The 15,593-nt window shown below is 35.6% G+C and overlaps 2 protein-coding genes across 2 annotated transcripts in view; one reads left to right on the plus strand and one right to left on the minus strand.

The window, feature by feature from the left end:
• The first annotated feature begins 274 nt into the window (after positions 1-274).
• Ilk (integrin linked kinase) lies at positions 275-10,916 on the plus strand. Its single transcript, XM_034975468.2, has 8 exons — positions 275-798; positions 2,521-2,686; positions 3,007-3,191; positions 3,509-3,678; positions 4,240-4,385; positions 4,511-4,735; positions 5,404-5,592; positions 6,247-10,916. The coding sequence occupies exons 1-8, from the start codon at positions 710-712 to the stop codon at positions 6,433-6,435; spliced, it is 1,359 nt and encodes a 452-aa protein (XP_034831359.1). The 5' UTR covers positions 275-709; the 3' UTR covers positions 6,436-10,916.
• Positions 10,917-11,935: 1,019 nt separating this feature from the next.
• LOC117988430 (F-box only protein 32) overlaps positions 11,936-15,593 on the minus strand; it is a 33,997-nt gene continuing 30,339 nt past the window's right edge. The window contains exon 9 of the mRNA XM_034975576.2: positions 11,936-15,307. Coding sequence (XP_034831467.1) covers positions 15,212-15,307 — 96 coding nt within the window. The 3' untranslated portion in view covers positions 11,936-15,211. The remainder of the gene's footprint in view (positions 15,308-15,593) is intronic.

Consider the following 15,593-nt stretch of genomic DNA (forward strand, 5'->3'; position numbering starts at 1 on the left):
TCTTATCCTATTTGTCATACAAATTGTTGATAGTTTTGAGATTTAGATGAGGTAATGAGATACTAATGGATAAGGTAACTGCTAAGGACACTGCAGTCATAATAGGAGTTAATTTATGGAGAAAACTAAACGACAAAAGTACAGTATCAACGTACAAGTCTCGCAAATTGCTATTGCGCTGGAACCATGTCTCATTAACATCGGAATGACGTCAGCTGAAATAAAAATATACCATATCAGCTCTAGTGCTGACGTCACTAAAATGGTGACCCCGCACATTAGCAATTTGCGAGATTTCTGAATTTTTTTCTACATTTTAAAATCATTTTCAGAGATAATTTATTGAACTGGCAACACTGCCTATTTAAAAAAAATGTTATCCCAGAACATTATACTACTAAATAAGAAGTACCTACCAGCTTTTGGACCAAATAGGATCATTTATGCAAATTCTATACAACAGAAAGAGAAGCATATATTAACTCTGCATGCTTCCTTAATATGCCGGCCTCAATGTTATTTTCGGTGATTGCGAAACTGTCAAAGTCATACACTAATGAATGACTGATTGTGATTTTTTGTAAAAAAACTTATTTTTACTTTAAAGTGTTGTTTTCGTATTTATTTAGTTTGGCTGTATGAATAGCAGCTTGTGTACTAATCATTTGAGTTGTAAATTATTGTTTGAAGTATATAAAGTGGTGAAAACATGGAAGATATTTTCCAATGGTGTCGCGAAGGAAATGCCTTGCAGGTGCGCGTTTGGCTGGACGATACTGAGCACGACATGAACCAGGGGTAAGGAGGCTTTGTTAGCTGCATTACTTTATTGATAAGACACGCCATATGTGCACTCGTTGTCCATAAATGGTACTTAAAGTAAACCTCCTCGCCCACACTTCCAAGGCCTAGTAAATTATGTCAGCGAGGTATTGGAAACCAAAACAGTTGTGTTAGTCATAGCTTTTAATAAACACACTAGAAAACTTAAACAGGTGGTACTTTTATACACACAAACTTTGTAATGATTATAGAAACGTTAGTTAACAAAGTTCATTTTATTGTTAGAAATAAAATGTAAATTAATGGACCAAATAGAATTCCATAGAATTAGACATTATTCATTTTTTGTTTAAGTCATTTGTTTCTTTGAATTACTAAGAAAATTGGGTATTTATACTGAGCCTGATAAATTAATAATTAACTAAGTATTTCAATCAACAACTCTATACCTTTTAGAGTTTAAATTAAATTATTTTTAGTATAACTAATTCTATTTAGTTTCAAAATTATAGATATATATATATATATATAAATCCTTTCATTATATCCAGAGTAAAGCTGTAAATATAAAATTGTGTTATGGTTAAACCAGCATGATTCATTTCAAGTTAACATGTTTCCTGTTATACTAATAATACAAATGAAATAAATAAATTGAATTCTTAATTTATAACTTTGAATGAAAAATTCAATTTATTAAGGAAAATAGTGTAATATTGGCAAAGTCTCCCTCATGGATAAAATAGAGCAAAACAAAGTGACTTATGCCTGCGACTTTGTCCGCATAACTTTCGGTTTGTTCAATTTGACCTCTTTGATTTACGGATCAAAAAATGTCCTGCCTCAGAGTGCAAGCTATATTTGTACCAAACATGAAAATCTTGATCGATTTTATGGATGGATGGATAGATTTATGGATGATATGGATGGGCCATGAAAAGCTAGCAGACAGACAGACAGGCACACTTACGCATTTAAAATATTAATTTTGGATATTTATTTCTGTCTTTTGAACTTATCAACTATCAAAAAGTATCTAACGAACTTGCAACTTTATAAAAATCTATACAAATAAATAAAGTTTGAGTTTATCAATACCCAAACATAATTTAAAAATGTTTGTCTGACTGTCTGTTTATTTTTGAAACAGCTTGATTGATTTTGATGGGACTTTGTACAGTAGGCAGAATATTAATGCCTTCTTCAAAGTCAAAGTCAAAGTCAAAGTCAAATGATTTATTCAAAATAGGTAATAAATTACTCTTATTGATTGTCTGGTATAGTGTTAGATTTGTAAGATAATATAGTGGTGATAATTATAACGCAAACTTAAAACTAAAGCTACGAGGGTTCCAAACGCGCCCAGGTCTGAGAAGAGCCCACAACAAACTCAGCCGGGTATTCTTTTTATTATCACCACTTTACAAAATTATTGAAACTTATTAGAACTATCACAAAGTCGTTAAGCAACTCATTCCCAAGCTTGCTTATCATTTAAATAATCCTTTACATTGTAATAGGATTTTTCAATTAGTTTACGTTTTATGAAAACTTTGAACTTGTACTTCATACATCTACTCCTTGCAACCATCTTAAGTAGGTAATTGGGTAGAGGTTGTTGCAGTCTCCACTTCAGAATTTGTCTACCCTTCTTTATTTCTTCGCTCTGGGCTGGTTTTCGCACTTAAAGGCTTCCTTGTGTGTCTGCCCTTTGCATCATCAGCATGTTTTTTTCAGTGATGACCATGGCTTCAGCCCGCTCCACTGGGCATGCAAAGAAGGCCACATCAAGATAGTGGAGATGTTGATCAGAAGAGGCGCCAGGATCAATGTCACCAACATGGGGGATGACACACCTTTACACTTGGCAGCAGCCCATGGGCATAGACCGATTGTTCAGTTGGTAAGTATCCCTTTCATAATACTTCTGGTAGAAAAGGAGAGTAGTTTTTACTTTTTTATTTACACTTATAAAATGCCATAAGTAAATCAATAATAAGAAGTCATCACTTTTGTTTCTTTGTTTGTGCCTACAAGCCACTGCATGATGATTGAGACAAAATTTTGCAATTTGAAACCTTACCCTAAGTTTCTAGACTAAGTGGTTTTAGCTGTTTGTTCGCTATGTTAGTCAGTCAAATTTGTCCTTTTAATATTAGATAGAAATAAGGTTTTTAAGATAGAAATAATATTAGATAAAAATAAGTTTTTTTTGTTGTCCAGCTTCTTCAAAACAGAGTAGATGTAAACTTCACAAACGAGCATGGCAACTCTCCTTTGCATTATGCTTGCTTCTGGGGCTACAGCGCGATAGCTGAGGACCTGGTGGTTGCTGGAGCACTTGTGTCGCTCGCTAACAAAGACGGTGACACGCCATTGGATAAAACTAGGGGTCAACTAGTTCAGAGGTAAGGTTTCTAATAATACTTTCGCAATACAGAGTTTTAGCCTTTATAATGCAACTGTTTAATTCAATTCAATTCAAACTTCTTTATTGCGAATCTGGGTAAGCAGTGGAGATGTTACAAAAACAAAAAGGTATAGCCAAATTCTGCCTATAAGCATGCAATATGTTATGATATACCTAACAACGTGTTTAGGGAAGGAAACAGACTTAAATCTGAACATTAAAGATTTTTATTACAATATCTAAAGAATAGGCAGCTAACTACTAAACTAACTACTAGCTAATTTGGTTTCATAGTTCATTTTCCTTTGGTTCTAGACTCCACGAGCTTGCTGTGAACCAGGGTCAAGATCTAAAAAAGATCCAGTTCAAAGACCAATCCTGGCTGGGCTTGAAGACGAGAAGCCGCGACGCCACGTTGTCCCGTCATAAGGGCATCAATATTAATGAGCTGGCCCTTCACACTAGGATCGCTGTGACTCCTTCAGGTACTCAAGAAAGCTTTGCTAAGAAAACATTGCTCTAATAATATTTTTTTCAGATTAAAGATGCAGTTAATAAGCGTCAATTTCTGAATTATTCATAATCAAGAATTTAAGGTATATAATACTTGAACGTCACCGAAACTATTAACGCTGTCGAGATGTTCAATTTCGTATTAAGGGTAGCGATGGACGATTTATTCGTTCCAGACTGTGCACTTCGCATTCATCTTAACAGAAAATCTTCTATATATATAAAAGGAGAAGGTGACTGACTGACTGACTGACTGACTGACTGACTGATCTATCAACGCACAGCTCAAACTACTGGACGGATCGGGCTGAAATTTGGCATGCAGATAGCTATTATGACGTAGGCATCCGCTAAGAAAGGATTTTTGAAAATTCAACTCCTAAGGGGGTGAAATAGGGTTTTGAAATTTTGTAGTCCACGCGGACGAAGTCGCGAGCATAAGCTAGTAATCCAATAAAAATCGGAGTTTGATCGGAAGAGTGCGTAACCGCCGTAAGCGTACTGAGGACTGGAAAATGTACTACTTGTTAAAGGTGAGACGTGGCGCGGACGGTGGCAAAAGAATGACATTGTGGCGAAGATAATCGCAGTTCGCGAGTGCACGCCTCGCGTCCAGCGAGACTTCAACGAAGAGTTCCCCAAACTGAGGATATTCTCCCACCCCAATATACTGCCTGTGGTAAGTTTCTTGTTTACAACATACATTTATTTTATTTATTTTCCAACTTACGTCTAGTACACGTTAATAGTGGATTTAATATCATCATTACAATCTAATCGGACAATCTCATGTGTGTTTTGCAGGTGGGCTGCTGCGTGTCGCCACCGTCGCTGGTGGTGATCTCGCAGCACATGTCGTGGGGCTCGCTGCACGCGCTGCTGCACGGCGGCGCGGGCGGCCGCGTGGTGGTGGACGCGGGCGCCGCCGTGCGCCTTGCGCGCGACGTGGCGGCTGGCATGCAGTACCTGCACTCGCTGCAACGCGATCGCGTGCTGCCCACATACCACCTCAACAGCAAGCACATCATGGTATGTATAGCGTGTAACTCGAAGACGACAACAATCTTCGTCACCCCGATATCATATCGACCTTCGTTGCCTCGACATCAAATTTCGTTACTTCGAATCTCGACTTCGAGCTGCGTTTCTTCGAAGTAGACCATCTGTTACTTCGACATCGAACTTCGTTACCTCGAGATCGACCTTGCTAATCTCGACATAGACCTTCGTTTCTTATCGAATACCATTAGTACGAAGACGACTTTCGTTACTGAACTAAGTTAGTTACCGGAAGTTATCGAACTTTGATAACTCGAAGTAGACTTTCGTGACCTTGACATTGTCCTTCGGTACTGTGAAATCGAACTTTGTTATCTCGAAGTCGACTTCCCCTACCTTGAAATCGAATATCTTTACCTCAAAGTCGACCGTCGTAACCTTAACGTCGTTGTTATTTCGACATCGAACTTCGTTACCTCCAAGTCGACACCAGTCACCTCGAAGTCCACTATCGTTACATCGATGTCGACCTTTGTTACCTCAGGTTCGAGGTTTGATCATAGTGTAATAACAGCTACTTTGCCAGCAAAAGTGTTGAAATAATAGGTTCAAAAGGCCAAAGTGCGCTCTCCACATACATATAGTTTTTGAGCACCACTAAAGCACCACTACTAATAACGGATTAACGTATCTCACAGATCGACGAGGATTTGACGGCGCGTATAAACATGGCGGACGCGAAATTTTCGTTCCAAGAGCGTGGTCGCGTGTACGCGCCGGCGTGGATGGCGCCCGAAGCGTTAATGAAGCCCAGCGCCAAGAGGAACTGGGAAGCGGCTGATATGTGGAGCTTCGCCGTTCTACTGTGGGAACTTGCCACTAGAGAGGTGAGTGTATTTCTCCGTGCCATGATCCAAGAAGATCTAAAAAATACGTCGGCCATTTTTTGATTTGACATTAATAGCTGTCATTTTCGTAAACCACAATGACTCATATCAGTTACTAGCTCTCTATCAACGCACAGCTCAAACTACTGGACGGATCGGGCTGAAATTTGGTATGCAAATAGCTATTACGACGTAGACATCCGCTAAGAGAAGATTTTTGAAAATTCAACCCCTAAAGGGTAAAATAGGGGTTTGAAATTTGTGTGGTCCACGCGGACGAAGTCGCGAGTATAAGCTAGTTTTTATATTTTCTTCGGCGTATTAAAAACACGTCATGCATTGTCAAACACTTAGTATCATGACGACCCCCTGCCAGACACTAAGTGTCTACCAATGCTTGACGTGATTTCTAATACTATTCCATAAAAATTAGACTTTATATTTTGAGGTAAGATTTTTTATACCTTTATCACCTGTTATGTCCCAAAGCCACCATGATACAAACTTCATAGTCGCTGATCGTTTCTCCCTGTGTTGGGGAACTTTCAGCTTTTATAAAATAACAAAGTACTGGCACGCGCTGGCTCTCTCTCTAATTGTGATATCTATTTTTTTACATTACATTTATTTTTATGTAAATCTTTTCGTCTATAGATACCCTTCGCTGACCTCTCACCAATGGAGTGTGGAATGAAAATAGCACTCGAGGGTCTAAGAATCACGATCCCTCCGGGCATCTCGCCGCACATTTCGAAGCTGGTCAAGATTTGTATGAACGAAGACCCTGGGAAACGACCTTCCTTCGAGATGATCTTGCCTATACTCGAGAAAATGAAACGTTGAAAACGAAAAAAAAATCGGCGTTGTACTCCAAGCTTTACAATCAACGACCTGTATGTACCACACTAGATGGGCGTTCCGAACAAAAAAATTTGCGTGCTGCAAATCGCTTTTACTTATAACTTGATGGCTATATTATTTTAAATGACATAGAGTATTTAAACTAATAGAGAGAAAATTTCTGGGTTATTTATTTACAAGAAAAACAAGTAGGTATATTTAATTACAAGAAAAACAAGTACTTGCGCTGGCACAGCTAATGGCGGATTGTGCCGAAACCCTGTTTTATGTTATGTTGAAATGTAGTGTTTCTTACACACTTATGAAAATTTCGATAAGCTTGATCTAGTTTCCAATCCGCTATTTTCTATAGGACATTAGGGCAACTCTTTATATCCCTAGGTATAGTGCATATATAATGAGAATACACTCGCCATATTTGCTCTATATTTCAACGGTCATCTCAAAAGTACAATTTTAGATCTTAATTTAAGGGTGAACCCACAGATATTCAACTAGCGTGGCCTCTATAATCCCTCTCGCTCAAGCAGTAGTACTTAATTGTAAAATGTTATTCCTTCTATATTACGTTCGCTTCGGCTATTGTAACCTAGTAAACCGCAACCCACCATTGCACAATAACTTCAAAACAAATCAATTATATTTCTTTAAAATACTTGAGTCAACATACTCTCACTTCACGTTGTTTGTCAAGATCTCACGACGAAATACATCTTGACAAACAAAAAAGTGGCCACGGTGATAAGGACAAAAAATAATAATTTTTTCACGTTCTAATAAGAGCTTAAATGCATTTAGCTATCTCGCTCTATCAGTAAGTCACAATAGGGCTACTTCTACAGGTATTTGTTCTGAGGGTGAATCGTAATTCTGACATGACAGTTGACACTTGACACACAGCAAATATGGCGAGTGAGTTCTCAAAATTTGTACATTATACTAATTTTGACAGCTTCATAGAACACGATTTTTGTTCGGAATGTGTAATACATAGAAGTTGTTCTTAACAATATAAATAAAATGCGCCTTATATAATACTTTCCAAACCAGCGTCGCCGTCGTTGCAATTCATCTGGTTGTGTGACTTTTATTTATTTTCAGTACAAAATAATACTTTATTACCAACTTTTCTCACTTGTATCTTATATTGATTATTAAATATAAAAACATATATATAAATAGTAAATATAGTCGTTATAAAATGACTTTTCACACGCCATTTTAACTGGATGGGTCAGCTCTCATGTCAAAAGTACGGTTCACCTTTAAAATAAGGACAAATCGTACTTTTGACATGACATTTGACACATGATGTTAAAATGGTGCGTGAGAGCTCATTTTTTACGCATTACAGTTTACATTAAGTGCTCGATAATTTTATCTCTGTCTAGTGCCATTACAATTATTCAGTAATAGTACATTACAATCCAGACCTGAAATAAAGCGATTACTGGCCGAGTATCATTGGCAGGCTGAGGCGAAGCCGAAGACTTCTCAAGTGATTTTGAAAGGACGAGGCGCCAGCGCCAAGTCCTTTTAAGGTAAACGAGGTTGGTAATCGCTATTTCGGCCGAGACTTAAGTACTTTTCTCCCATTTGCTAGTAAACAATAAAAAATAATTGAAGAAACAAAGTTTCAATTCGACAAGCAGAAATAGCGATTACCAACCACATTTAGTTTTCAAAATCACTTGCGAAGTCCTCGGCTTCGCCTCGGCCTTCCAATGATACTCGGCCAGTAATCGCTTTATTTCAGGTCTGGATTGTAATGTCCTATTACAAACTAAAGTGATAACTTTGTTTTATTGTACAAAAATACATTTTGTGAAGCATTATACTGCCAGTATTTTGTTGTTGTTAGTTTAAGGTTGTATTTTTATTTTATTTCTGTTTGAGTAAGAATATTTTTATAACAGTACCCTTTTATACAAATGAATGTGTAAAAACTTTTATGAAGATTTATATTATAAATAAATAATTAATACAATAATAAAATGGTGCTAAGAAATCAAATAATAATAATTAATACACACTACAATCGTGGAGTTTTTTAATATCTTTGACTACAATATAATAATAAAATACCTAAATATATATTTGTATTTAATCAATTATAATAATACCTAATGTAAATGGTATGATAAAAATAATGGATATACCTATAGTCCACGTCAGGTCGAGATGGCGATAGGGGTATGAGGCGGGGGAACGCCCCGCACACCCGCACGTCACCCGCGCTCGCCCGCACCGGGTTAGCGCGGAGGCTGTACGGGTGTTCGGGCGTTTTGTAATTTCAACCTGTCGCGTACTATATATTTATATCTATTAATTTTATTATATTATTATTATTTATTATATAATAATAGTAATATAGAGATACTTTTAAACAAAAACGATATATCATGACGAATCTCTTAGTTAGTACATCATCCTGTGTTTTCAAAATACGATACATACAGTATACGCGGCAGAAAGTAATGGTAATCGGCCTTTATAATGACATGTCGGCTTTGTAGAGCGTTGTCTCTTTCACTCATACCTATATGACATTTTGTCTGTCTCGACGACAGAGACAACGCTCACAAATCTGCTCTTCTAAAGGTCGATGTACATTACTTTCTGCCGCGTACTGTACATTGGTGTGGTATTTATATGAGTAATTTATAATAAAAAAGTTATAAAGAGATAGGTACTAAGAAATTCAGTAGAAAAAGTGTCAATTTATATTATGATTAGATATAATACTTCAATATTTGGCTGCACTATAGAATGAGTCATCATCAATTTGATTTAAGGAGGAATGAAGGGAGGTAGAGGTGGTCCTGAAAGCTTAGTTAAAATTTCACAGAGAGCGATGAATTTTTTTTTTCAATATTATATGATAATTCGTTAATATTCACTGGACAGAAGTTAATTTGCATTGTAACTGTATGTGTAATTGGTAAATGTAATAAATCAATACTATATTTGCTGAAACCTAGTTAGGTTAGGATAGATTAGAACACGAGTTAAAATGACAGTCTGTTAAAATAAGATCACTTAATTGAGTGTGAAACAAAAGTAAATAAATATTGTGATAAATAGCCTAACTACTTACCTGCCTAAGAAATTTAGAAAAAAAAACTTGTTTTCCTCACTGAAATTTTAACTTGGGTTTCAAGGACAACCTTTCGTACCTCCCTGCATCCTTAAAGTGACTTATTTTATTACATTTTTATCAAATAAAAAAATTTGGTGTGCTTACAAGATGGATGCTATGAATTTGCTTACAAGTTATTGTACGTGCCTTAAATATTACAAAGAAAATGTGTAAACTGACCTATGAAATAATAATATTAATTAACTTTATTTACTAAAAGTAGACATATTATTATGATACTAAATTATATTTAGAGATTATAGTTAATAATATTTAATTAAATATTTCAGATGTGGAAAAAAGTGTTAAAACTTAAATAAACTAACAATTTTGTAGTAATATTAATGTTTTTTTTTTAAAGATTTGACTCAAATAAGCCTTCTTTTTGAGACAAATAATAGGTTAGCTGCGTCTCTGACCTCTGTTTATCTGTGCTCTCTTTTTAGTGTGAATGAGAAAGCAAACATTCCTTTGTCTAGATTTTTTACTCAGTCTACGAACTAGAACAATGGGGAACTTGGCGGCAACGTTAGTTCCAATTTTCGCCACGCGCCAAGATAGCCTTGCCGCACTGTGGTCCCTCCCCATATGCAGTGTTGCTAAGTAAAAAAATCTGAAATTCACGGTTTTTTTTAAATATCAGAATCACAGATATGCAACTAGCGTGGCCCCGTCAGTCCCTCTCGCTCAAGTAGAGGTACTTATACTTGTGAAATGTTATTCCATCTATTTTACGTTCGCTTCGGCTATTGTAGCCTAGTATACTGCAACCCACCATTGCACAATAACTTCAAAAACAAATTCCAAAAAAAATACTTTAAAATATTTCTTTAAAATACTTTAGTCAACATAACCTTTGTTTGTCAAGATCTCACGTACAAATACATTTTGACAAACAAAAACAGTGGCCACGGTGATATGTATACTATCTCTATGTACAAAACATAATCATTTTGTCACGTTCTAATAAGAGCTTAAATGTATTTAGCTATCTCGCGCTAACAGTAAGAGTAACAATAGGGCTACTTCTAAACGTATTTATTCTGAGGCACTGGGTCTGTATCTCTATGCTGCTCTACAGTCTACGCCTATTAAACGTAGTGATAGGCCTTAAAAGACTGACATCCAGGGCCGTTAAATAAATTTAAAAAAAACTCGTATCCTATTACGCCAAAGAGTATGTAACCACCATATCCCTATTAATCTGTGGTAACCACTTTACGCCCCAAAACAAATCAAGAAATTGTATTTAATTAATATGTTCATTGATTTTTTAATTTATTGCTTGTGCGTAAGCCTCAAATATTTAAGTACCTAAAATAAATATATACAGTGAGTACCTTAATCGGAGTAAACTTTGTGTTAACAAATATGGAACCCAACCGCTCCGGATCGAACTTTTTGCCTCGAATCACAGATGTTGAATGGAAATTAGAAGTCCTAACAAACACGCCTGGTGTTGGATCAGACAAGTTATTATATACTGTAGTATTAAAAACAGACGGCGAAGACATACGGTTCACATGTGGAACACAACAGTTACAAGACTTGGTATACAAATTGAAAGACTTGGTGAGACATTGTGAAAAAGCTAAAAGTGAACTAGGATGAAAAAGCAATAGATAAAAATTGAAAAGTCATTTAAAACGTTATTCTATTGTAAATAGTTGAATTCTGATATGTATAGTTACTCATAAACCCATAATTTAGTCTGTTGTACCATGGTTGTACCTATATCTGAATTTTATCTACTCATTAAATTAAGTAATTTATTGTAAAGATTTTCATTTTGTTCATCTTGATAGTAAGTAATGTTCTTGCCTACAACTATATTTTGCTGGAATTATAGTAAGCATTTTTATAAAGGCTAGACTGTGGTACACATGCCTGTACTCCATCTGGATTCTGGGCACAATATTATTGACAACAGCAGTTCGTGCATGATGTAAACATCCATAAGCAGTGATATTAAGATGTCCATCTGCTATTCAGGAAGTCAGAGGTTAGATCCCAGGTATGAACCTCTAACTTTTCAGAGTTATGTACGCCATTTGCTTTAATGGTGAAGGAAAATAGCATGAGCAAACCTGCATGCCTGAGATCACAAAGGTGTGTGAAGTCTGCCAATCCACACTTCAGCGTGGTGGACTATTGCCTAAATCCATCCTGCATGCCATCTCAAAATGGTAAGGCCATTCTGAGAGATGGCCTGTGTTCAGTAGTAGGCAGGTGATGGGTTGATTGAATCACAATGATGATATTTTTTAATAATATGGCTTCTATTAAATTGGTTTGGAAAAGTGTACACTTTACTTATACAGATTAGAAATAAAAACAATTAGGCGTACTAAAAATAACTTTATTTTAAAGATCACCATACCTACATCATAATAGAGAACATAGACACAAAAAACAATTCTTTTGCACAAAACACATCACAGATTAACTAAAAATGACTAAATATATTGTATGCTGCATTATGTCTATTACACTTATTTTCTACCGAATTTCGTAAACTAGTTACACTCTTGAGATCAGATAATCAGAAAGTAGTCATCTTTTCATAGCTTCTATAACTTTTCCAAAATCTTTTTACAGTGTGACAAGGCTCTCTTGGCACTTGAATAACATTGACAGGGGGGCGCTGTTGGAGAACAAAAGCTTAGAATATTCAAACAAGAACAAAGGGGATACTTCACGGCGGTTAGTTCCGATTTTTGCCACACACCAAGATAGCCTTGTCACACTAACTTGTATGCATAAACATGGTAACAATTTGACAAATATAACAGTTTATGCATTCAACAACAATAGTTTAATCTCCAGACTCTACAGCATAGAGGGTCTAATAGCAACTAAACTGTTAAAGGCCTGTGTAAATGAAGGACTATTGTCCGCAGAGGACAAAAGTACTATGTTATTTTGTAGTACTATTAGTCTGTTATACCATGCAGTTCTTAGGGATCCATTTTGTCCGACAATAGTCCCTCATCTGCACAGTCCATGATTGATATTTTTTGTAAATTTCTATTCTATAACTGAGTACAACAAAATAAGTTACTCTCCGGCGCCGTCCTATTGTCATCGCTCGTGCGATGATGCGTGCGTCCCGTGCGTGCAACTTCAAACAAACTGTGTTCTACTGAATGTCTTGAAGATCGCGCGATCATGCGATGCGTTCATATTGTATTTCATCGCACGATGAAATCGCATCGCATCTTCATGACAATAGGACGGCACCTCCAGGTTTTTAACTATCCATGCTGCATGATTGAAGGATAACCCAATTAACCAACACGTTCACATTTATAATATGGTAGTGATTCATATTCATGCGACGGTTAAAGTGACCTCTGTTCTAAATTCTAATAACATTCAAATATTTATAACATGAAATTCTAAAGTATATTTATAATTTTAAGAGTGTAACTCTTTGTTTCATTTTCTTTTCAAAAGTTATCTTAAAATATCACATTATCAACAACTACATGCACTAATCTACATCAAATAATGAACATTATGTTGACAGTGATGTTATGATCAGACTTAGGTATTTAAACATTAGTAAGATGCCTTTTTACTTAGAAATTGGGATACCTATTATGTAATATTTAGGCCCTATTTTTCAAAAATGAACAGCTTATGAGTTATTTTAACCTTATAGAAAAATATGCATTTACGTTTTACAGTAATGTATTGTGGTTCAATGTTACAGAAATATAGCTTAGTGTAAATCTACCATTACATTAGTTAGCTCACTGTTAGTTACTAAGCTTTTTATTCTCATTAAAATGAGAGCTTTTCAGTCGAAAATTAAATTACTTTTAATAGCAGTCATTTCCTACCAATGCAGCAGAAATTATTACTTATTAATAAATTTATAACAAGTTAAAAACAATTAAGCGATAATAAGTATTTATATTAAACTTTATCAGTACATAAAATTGAATACATAGTTAATACAGTGAAAACCCATTGATATACATTTAATTAATTATTAATACAACACACAAGTAAGTCAATACTAATTTTGGAAGTATATCACATTGTATTTTTATAGCATCTACAGTTACAGGATATTAGTAATTTTAGTCAACAATTAAGCAATAAGTAGAATAGTATTGGCTAAAATCATAACTATAGTAAAGGCTGGCGCATTATTGGGCGGTTCACAGTTAGCAATACTTAACTAAAAATTGAACCATATTTATTTATGCTTGTTACCACCTATGAGTCTTAAACCAAATATACTTATCATAAACTGTTACATAAATAGGTACATTGCACAAAAACTAATATGTCAAAGATCTCTTTAAAAATTAGTACCATACTATTTTCAATGCTAGAGATACCTATGTGGAAAAATTGTGATTTCTATATATTTTTCATTACAGCTTGGTAATACATATTATATTAATCTCTTATATTACAAGGAAAAATAAATACTGAAATGGTACTTTTTACTACTATTACAAGAATATTCTAACTTTAATTTGCATCATATAAGAATATTTTTATGACAAACAAGGTGTTATTGGACGATTTGAAGACAGAATAGTTTTAGAACGAGTATTTTGCCACTTTTCAGCTTTAGGACTACTTTTAGCTTTTTAACTATAAAGATAGGTAAATGATTTTAGTTCTATTCTATCAATTGTGTTGTTATATTCTATCAATAATTTAGTAGATATCATCATCATAAATGATAAGTAAGGTATTCGTGATCAACTTGTTAGATTGTTTGAAATAAATAAGTTTTGCAAAATGCAGGGTGTAACCAGAACGGTAGCAAAAACTTAGCGTTATTGTTATACTACCTAAACACAATTCAATACCAATAACCATTTGCCTCATTTTATCATTTTATAGTTTTAATGATTTAGTATTTTCAAACCAGCAATGTATAGCGTGTAAAACTTGGGTCAATGCCCCACCTACGACGATATCAGTAATGATCAGTTCTATCACCTGTCTTCGTTTTTGCTAGCGTTCTGGTTACACCCTGTACATTTGATGTACTCAGATGAGTAAATTTTTCCGAAAATGTAACAGTTTTGGAAAACTTGCTTGAGATCTATACTCTATAAGAGCCTACTTTGATTTTGCTCTTTCGATCAATTAATTGATCAAAGTTTTGCTCAGACTTTAACCCTGCATTTACAAGTTCGCCACTCGCAACGCCATCGACACATCGCGCATAATCTCGCTCACATAACAACTCCCGATAGTGGAACCGTGCCATTAACGAGAGTTTAAACGAGACAGACAGATAGATAGATACTTTATTGCACACAAAATATGAAATAAACAAGACAAAGAAACTAAAAAACACAGATTTTGTGACATAAGTAATTCTGTCTCGTTTTAACTCAGAATCAACTCTATGAGTCTTGGCCTGAGTGAATTTGGAACTTAGAAGTTAACCATACATCGCTTACATTTGTATGGTGGACAGTGGGCACATGCCCTAAGTCAAATGGTACTCAATAATGGTACAAAGGCTTAAAGCAAATGTGATACATGCGGTTCGCCTTTTTCCTAGTAGTATCCATATGATAGTTTAGATTAAAGCGAGTGTAAGTGTTCTGATAGTATATTTCATTTGACGAAGTGTAATGTTTAGAGCGAGAAGAACTTGAGGAAGGCTTTGGGCGGAATGGGGTGCGGCGGCAGCGGCCCGCCCGCCTCGCGCAGCCGCTCGCGGTACTCCGGACACTGCAATTTGTATTTAATGATCAATACAATTTAATGATCACTATCAGCATCGTATGATGGAGAGAGCTATGCTTGGAGTTTCTCATCAGAAATGAGGAGAACCAGAGTAACCGACATAGCTTAACGGGTAGCCAAGCTGAAGTGGCAGTGGGCAGGACACATAGTTTGAACATAGACATCTAGTCTATCTAGACATCATCTAGTCCCAAGGTGCTGGAATGGCGACTTTGCACCGGAAAGCACCTGCGTTGGATGACCCACTAAGTAGACAGACGACGAGTCGCAG

Source organism: Maniola hyperantus, chromosome 14, assembly GCF_902806685.2.
Source record: "Maniola hyperantus chromosome 14, iAphHyp1.2, whole genome shotgun sequence".
Lineage (NCBI taxonomy): Eukaryota > Metazoa > Arthropoda > Insecta > Lepidoptera > Nymphalidae > Maniola > Maniola hyperantus.

Excerpts from the sequence above, each read along its gene's own strand:
- Ilk (XM_034975468.2), top strand. The coding sequence starts at position 710 with ATGGAAGATATTTTCCAATGGTGTCGCGAAGGAAATGCCTTGCAGGTG. Across the intron at positions 4,386-4,510 it reads ACCCCAATATACTGCCTGTG|GTGGGCTGCTGCGTGTCGCC; the intron begins GTAAGTTTCTTG and ends TGTGTTTTGCAG. Across the intron at positions 5,593-6,246 it reads GGGAACTTGCCACTAGAGAG|ATACCCTTCGCTGACCTCTC; the intron begins GTGAGTGTATTT and ends TTTCGTCTATAG.